An 8098-nucleotide genomic window follows, 5' to 3' on the forward strand; every position below is an offset into this window, starting at 1 on the left:
CTCTCCTCTCCTCTCCTCTCCTCTCCTCTCTTCTCTTCTCTTCTCTTCTCCTCTCTTCTCCTCTCCTCTCTTCTCTTCTCTTCTCTTCTCCTCTCTTCTCCTCTCCTCTCTTCTATTCTCTTCTCTTCTCTTCTCCTCTCCTCTCCTCAGGAGCATCTCCCCACCTTCCTTTTTAACGGCTACGAGGATCTGGACACGTTCCAGCTGCTGGAAGAGGAAGACCTGGACGAGCTGAACATCACAGACCCCCAGCACAGAGCGGTGCTGCTCACCGCCGTGGAGCTGCTGCAGGAGTACGAAGGTGGGTCTGAAACGGCGCAGACAGGAGTCCTGCAAAGACGGGAGGAAAAAAAGTAATGTCCAACTCGGAATAAATGTGGAAAAACAAAACAGTAGGAAAAATACTCAACCCACACTTGATTTATTTTCCAGCTCTCACCAAATGTCTTTGGTATCCTTCCTTCCTTCTTTCATGTCCTTCATTCTTTCCTTCATTTTGTCGTTCATTCCTTCCTTCTTTCCTTTCTGCAATATCCTTCCTTGCTTCCTTTCTCCATGTCTCCTGTATCATTCCTTCTTTCTTTCCTTCCTCCCTTCCTTTGATATCCTTCTTTGCTTCCGTCCTTCATGTCTTTGATGTCTTTCTATGCTTCCTTTATTTCTTAAGTTTCCTTCCTTTCTTCATGTGGTAATTATAGTAAAGTTCTGTTTCTTTAAGAAAAAATATTATTGAAGCAAATAACTGAATTTGGAAAATTGAATTTGGAAATTTTGTATGTATAAAAATATTCACATGCAGATGCTCAGATGTAAATGTGACGCTAATGTGACTGTCTGCCCCCTGCTGGTGGCTGCAGGAAGCAGCGACCCCGAGCGAAGCGCCCAGTCCGGACCGTCCCAGGAGAAGCTGCTCCTGGACCGGCGCGGCGCCCTGGGCGACTCGCCGCGGGACTCGGGCTGCTACGAGAGCAACGAGAACCTGGAGAACGGTAACGACAGCCTGACCCGCCTCTGAGCCCTGTCCTCTCTCCTTCAGCCCTCCTCTTCCTCAGTCTAGAAACACTCCGGAGGCTTCTCTTCCTCCTCGACGCTCTGGCATTGCCACCCACCAGCTTCAGCTTTCACGCTATTCTCGAAAGACTTTGTCACCATTTACCGCCGATGCTCTTCTTCCCACACCATAATCCCCTGGTTTTCTGCTGCTGCGCCACTTTGTCATGCAGAGCTAAACTAAAGACTCGACGGCGATGACGGATTTCTGTTTTCATGAGACTAGAAGTTCAAGGTCAACCTTGAAAACCCTCAAGCGGTCTAAATGTGGAGCAGCTTGCAGGTTCTGGTCAGCGGTCTGAGCTCTTTTCTGCTTTCGCTGCAAATAGAGACGTTTGAACCGCTGTGAGAGGAGAGTGTTTATTAATCAAGCTTTTGTTCTTGTTTTGTTTTACTTTCTCTTAACTCTTCTCATAATTGCAGTACATATTTACCGTGAGTGCTTGGCCTGTTTACAGCTACGGGATGGGTCAGAAGTTTACATACAGTGTTGCTGACCTGATTCTTGTTGTTTCAGACTTTAAGTAGCTGAACTGCTCCTTTTTTAGGTTGAAATTATTAACCAACTCAAACGTAACGATTACATGAGCGAATTTTCAAAACGAGACGTAGGGCTGCAGCAAACGATTATTTTCATTATTATTCTGATGATTAATCGGATAAAAATATTTTGACACGTTTAAGACCGTTTTTTATACAATATTAGAAAAACATTAAAAGATTAAAATGACAAAATAAATGCATTTTTATAAGAAAATAAACATTTTATTGCCTAAATTGAATAACACAGCATGCCACTTCAATATATTTGAGTTTATAGAGCAGCAAGATTGAACTTGTGCAGATTAGAAAAAATCTCACAATAACATCAAAACTGCCGTCAATTCAAATGTCATTTCGATGAAGAATCAAGAGCCTGGAACCTGAGTTTCTTGTTCTGCGACTGTGTGTAAACCTCTGAACTGTACATCGTGCTTACTGTGGTTGTTTGCTAACTGTTAAAACACAAACGCTTGTATGTATTGTAAAAGAAAAAGATGAAACGCTCTGAATGTCACCGTGTCGGCTCGGCCTCACCCGCGTTCTGTTGAGATTCTGCTTTTCGTGTGTATATTTTTCTAGTTTGGTGAAATGTCATGTTGCACAATATTTTATCATGTGCCTGAAAGCTGCTTGGTGCAGTGGAATTAAAGTATTTTACTTCATAGTCTACCTGTCGAAATGTGGCATTTTTGTATAACTAACTTGTAAAATGCACCAGAACGCAGAGCTGATGTGACGTTTTGAGTGAAAGTTAGACGGTTCCTCCAGAAGCAGCTTGGGTTCTGAAGTGGGCTTCTGTCATGGTTGAGCGTGAGGAATAAACGGCTCCATGCTTCACCAGACTGGACTTCTCGCCTTTTCTTTCACACATCGTTCATTCCAGCTCTCACCGCTTGGCCGCTTCCTTTTGCAGCTTCTCCGTGTTCCAGCTGTGGCGTTCTTCTGCCCCTCATAAAAACATTCACACTTCTTGAAGTTTTTCACATTTTGTTGTGTTACGGCCACGTATTTCTACGTACTGTCTGTGATGGATCAACACAAGTGAATTTTTGACTAACAGTGAGACATGCAGCAGTATGTCTTACTGGTGATTTTACTTGGCTAGAAAACACAAACTGCGTCAGGTTGGATGGTATGAAAGAGAAGTACAGCCACTGAAAAAGACTCCAGACTTTTTCTTTCTCAGAATTCAGTTTTTTTTTGTTCTTAAAATTCTGACTTTACTCAGAATTTAGTTGTTTTTCTCAGAATTTGACTTTTTCTTAGAATTCTGATTTTTTTTCTCTCAGAATTTTGACTTTTTCTGAATTCTGCCATTTTTTTTATAGACTTTACCTTTTTTCAGAATTCTGACTTTTGATCTTGGAGGATTAAAGTCAGACTGCCGAGGGGAAAAAAGCCCCATCCTTCTTCCTATTTTTAACCAGTTTTCCTGTCTCCACAGCATGATGCTGCTGCCACTAAGTTTCAGTCTGATAAGCTGAGTGAGGTGGAGACATGCTTGCTCTTTTTTATTATTATTACTATTATTTTATTTTTATTTTTTTAGGGTTATCAAATTAAAAGTGGCTGAATACAAATCCGTCATGTTTTTCAGATTTTTATTTCCAAACAAATGTTTGTTTTTCATCCACCTACCCCGCGTTGGTCGGTTGCACAAAATCGAAGTAAAATATGTAAAAGTTGTGGCTTTAACATGACAAAATGTTGGGAAATGGTTGGAAAAGTTGCAAGAAACTGTTGGTACACCTGCATGAACCACACACGCTTCCCTTGTTATTCCAGGACAGCTCAGAAAATCCGCTGCATCCATCAACAGGTCTCCGTCTGGATTTGAGACCGGTCACATCCCGGCCCCCGATTCCATCCTAATCTCCCCTTCCCTGTCTCCTCTCCAAACCAAAGCTCCGCTGCCCTCCGTTCCACCGTCTATCAGACTCCAGAAGAACCGCTTTGGCCTCCTGAACTCTAGAAGTCACAGCTGCACAGAGCTTAGAAGAAACCCGGCAGCCATTCAGATATGGCGCTGCGCCTCCCTAAAAGCTCTCCAGAAAGATCAAGAGAGGAAACCCCCCAACCCTAAAGACTGGGATCTGCCTGCCGCAAAGCCAGCCCGGCCCCCACAGCGCGCCATAGACCCTCTGCCTGCGTGCAGAGCGTCTAACACGGACAAACGTCATGCGTTGGCCCCTAAACGGGAAGAAAAAACAGGGAGCAGCATTCGGTTTCACCAAGCTCCAGAGAAGTTAAGTCGGCCAGATTCATTCAGAGACTTCTTCCCGACAGAAACCACCTGCAGGTGCGAACGCACCGATCAGGTCTCTGCAAGTCGCTCCGTTTCTGCCACTTCGGAAGCTCGACGGCTGAAAATGAAAAGAAATGCAAAGGTTTCTACGCATTCAGTAAATTAGGAGCAAAAATGATTCCAGTTCCAAAACGTTTACCTAAAACTGGAACCAATTTGTGCTGATTTGAGATTTCACATGTGCAATAAGGAAACTTTCTTTCTTTTTTATTTTTTGGCTTTGCTGCAGCTGCTTCTGGATGTGGCTTTTCTTTGATTGTTTGGAAAAATGGAATCCGTTCCGAGTCCAGCTGCAGCTCAGCAGCATTTCATCTGAGCAAAACCTTCAACATCGCCGAGGTTCATAAGCTTCAAACTTTAGGGAATGCTTGTTACATTCATGTAAATATATCTTCCCAGATAAGATGAATGAATGTTTACAGTGCAACCTTTTGGATGAATGTTTTATAGGAATTTAGTGATTCTTACAGATTCCAGACGTCATCCGCAGCATCAAATGACTCATTTCCTGTCTGTTCCCCACAATTAGTGTTTTATTGTAAGTAGCATGTAGCTTACCTGTTCATTAATTTAATTAATAAAGTTTGCTTTGTTAAATATGTTCTATGTAAAAGTACAATCACGCTTGCTAAGTGTCTGACATTCTGTAAAATCTCTAGAAAAATCTCAATTTCAAATATTCTTTCCATACTTTACTGCTACAAAAATATTCTGTTTACAGCTAAATAAGCCGGTATGAGAATTTCATAGAATAGCCATGAAAAGTGTCATTAATATGGAAGATTGGAACAAAAACATGTGACAGAATCTAAATGCTTTTATTGGAAACAGAAAAGCAAGAATTATTCATTTTGCTACAGTTTAACAAAGTTATATTTAATTATTCTTTTGATTTCCCAGTAAATTAGTACATTATCAAAAATGATAAACTGATAAATGGCACGTATTCATTACAGATGTTTCAAGCATTAATTTTCATTCATTTTCATATTTTTAAATTGGAGTCTTACATAAAATCTTCTTTTTTTTAAGTATTTTTAATACAATAATAATGTGACATAAAGGCCCACATAATCAAGGTGAGTCAACAGTTTGGCAAAAGGTCAGTGATGGTTTAGTGGAAGGAAAAAGTATTTCTTGTTATTGCACAGAATGTTGCACCCTTTCACTGTTCTTCACTTTATATTTTTTTAAAAAGCTGGTTAGTCAGGTACCTTAATGAGAGATGGCTGGTGATCCTACTCTTCTTTGCAAATGGAAATATTTCCGAATATTTTTTTTTTTTTATGTATGTGGATATTATGTGGTGATAAACCAGGATGTTCTGTCTCTAGTAAAGATGTGTTTTAGTGCCATACTAGTTTAGCCTACAGCTTGGCCCGAGGCATTTCTTTCAGGCACTGTCTGACCAGCCCCAGGGCGTCCAAAGCCGTACCCCAGGCGATGGTTTACACTCGCACATGAAAATGGCTGCAACAGATGAGCAGTTAAACAAACCTACATCTTTATTAACAGTAGTAGTAATATAGCGAAACATAGACAAAGCAAACATTATGGGATGTAATGAGGGGAATGAGGAATGTTATTCACTCTGCTGCAGGTTCTGGATTGGAAGTGCTCAGTATTTATGTGGGCAGAGCTCCAAACCATACATCTTTGAAAAGCAAAAGTGGCACCTCCTGCATATCCAACTAGAATCCAGCAAGTGGTTCTAGATGGCAAGTCAACAACAAAACACTTTTCATTTCCAGCAGCCATTGTACAGAGCATACAGCAGCAAAACTAGCTGAGTAAACGTGCTGGAGCTCAGCTAGGGTTACTAGGCAACGGGCTGGGGTTGCTAGGTTGCTAGCACAACGCCTGCTGATTTGTGATGTTACACTTGGAAGGTTTTTGAAATGGCCCATTTTCCAGGCACCAAAAAACTTTAGCTTGTTGCCAAAAAACAGTTATGGTTTTTCGTGCTGTTTTTAGAAGCAGTAGAAAGCCAAATATATGTACAATAATGTAAGGTAAGGTAATTTTATTTATATAGCACATTTTCAGCAATAAGGCAATTCAAAGTGCTTTACATGAATTAAAAGGAAATACAAACACAATAATGTGTAAAATGTGGATTTAAAGATCCCCTTTAAATCAGTTAAATAGAGAGGACAAACCTTTCCTCGAGCCAGGGAAGGTAGCTGGAGCATTCACATTTTACAGTAGTGAATGCTTGTCCAAACTTGTGGTCTGGGAAACGTTTCAGTTCACGGTCGGTCATGACTCTGAAGCCAATCACTAAGTCGGACCAGTATGGCTTCTTGGTGGCTGGGACCTCCTTAAAAATCTGCCAGCTGTGAAAGAAACAAAAGCAAAAAAAATGAATGAAAAATGGTGATTTTTTTTTTTTCTGTTATGATAGATCTATATAATGGTACCCAGAGCTGAGTATTACGCCGGCATCTGGAGAGTGCTGGGATTGTGCGATAGCCAGCAGGTGATCAAAGCTGTCCTTGAACCAGCGGCGTTGTCTTTCCAGAGGAATATCTGAGAGGGAGGGAGGTGCAGTAAAATCATCAGTTTCAGCTTTTACACATTTTAACATGGCACAACATCAAAATTCACCATGCGACAGCGGAAGGAAAATTATCTTATTTGGCCCCCCCGAGTCGATACTTTGTGGAACAACGCGTCTTTTGGGGTTTGTTGCTTCTCTGTAGAGTAACTATTTTTTGCAAACTGGCTACAACAGTTTGTACAAACATCTGTTTGTCACAGATTCTAAATTAAATTTAGACCTGGTCTTTGACTGGGCCAGTCTAATATGAATTTATCTGTAGCTTGTACTGTAGCTCTGGACGGTGAACTAACACCTGAGTTTTGAGTCTTCTGCTGCCTCCATCTCTGCTGAAGAAGAGAGTATTGTCCTTTATTAATCAGACGGTGAGGAAATTCACAAAATATATGAATTTCAAAATATGAATATATCTATATAGATATAAATCTATATCTACTGTATGTTAAAGTACCCACTAAAATCTGATAGAGCATTTTTAAATACATTCTATGTTCTTTTGTACAAGGTCATACTTGTTTATATAAATATTGCACAAAATGGACATATTATTGCTGAGAAATTATTACATTACTGAAGACAACAGACATCTGTAACACTGATATGTTGAAAACAATCCACACACCAGCTGTTGAACACACAAGTTAAATCTAATAGGTGCTTGAACTTCAGATTAAATTGTTTCATTCATGGGTAGCAGAGTTACGGGGGATAGTACTGACGGCCTTTTTCTGGTTTTTAATGATCATAAAATATAATTTTTCTTCCACTTTAAAGTAAAACGAACAACTTTGCTCCTATTCCCCCTTGCAATGTGGTAAAAGTTGAAGTCAACTCGCACCTGGAAATGGAGCGATCCCGGCAGCTCCATCGCTGGTGGTGTCCGGGCTGAACTTCTCCGCCAGCAGCGTGACCGAGCAGACAGGCAGCGACTCCGCGATGCAGACGGCGGTGGAGAGCCCGACCACCCCGGCCCCCAACACGACCACCTGGACTCCCGTCATCTCTCACGGCCGCAGGCACCAGAGACGTCCCGGTGTGCTGAAACACACTTTGATTTTTTTTTCTTTCTTTTTATCGGCCCAAGTTAATCCTCAACTTGCGGTGTAACAGATCCCATTAAAGAACCAACAACCAAAACGTGTCTCTAAGCAACTTTCGCCGTGATAACGCGATAATCATCGACAGCGCGGCCATTGAAAGGCAGTATGTCATATTTATAAACCGACACCTGCCGGCATACATCTACTGTGCTGACGCATTAAGCACAAAAATGCTTCCACGACGGGAGAAATATGTTTTTCAGAACGATACCCAACACCGAAGGGAGAGAAAACGATCCACAGACAAGCTTTGATATACATTAGTATTTATCCACGTTCTACAACGCTGAAGTTGGCCTCCGATTCACAGCGTCTGATTTTTGAAAAGGGCTATTCCGCTTCATTCAATCTGGACGAGAGCCAGCAGGGCCAAGCAGGTTATGTTTAATTTATTCTATTTGTAAAACAAAACCGTACAAAATGTCACTAAAAGAGGTTCAAAAATAGATGAACGAATTGAAAAGTAGTAGTTTGTTCAATTGTAAGACTGGTGACTGGGGAAGAAGAGATGTACTTGTGAAAAACAGCCCAAACACACAC

General features: G+C 41.2%; 1 protein-coding gene across 2 annotated transcripts in view; it reads right to left on the reverse strand.

Annotated features, from left to right (window-relative positions):
- The window catches only part of ddo (D-aspartate oxidase), a 16392-nt gene that overhangs the window by 1855 nt on the left and 6439 nt on the right, over positions 1 to 8098 (reverse strand). For both annotated transcript variants that reach the window (XM_007561795.2, XM_016676263.1), the window contains 3 exons: positions 7297 to 7496; positions 6319 to 6427; positions 6058 to 6234 (listed from right to left, as the gene is read on the reverse strand). In XM_007561795.2, coding sequence (XP_007561857.1) covers positions 6058 to 6234; positions 6319 to 6427; positions 7297 to 7459 — 449 coding nt within the window. In that variant the 5' untranslated portion in view covers positions 7460 to 7496. The remainder of the gene's footprint in view (positions 1 to 6057; positions 6235 to 6318; positions 6428 to 7296; positions 7497 to 8098) is intronic.

Source organism: Poecilia formosa, unplaced genomic scaffold, assembly GCF_000485575.1.
Source record: "Poecilia formosa unplaced genomic scaffold, Poecilia_formosa-5.1.2 Scaffold131, whole genome shotgun sequence".
NCBI lineage: Eukaryota > Metazoa > Chordata > Actinopteri > Cyprinodontiformes > Poeciliidae > Poecilia > Poecilia formosa.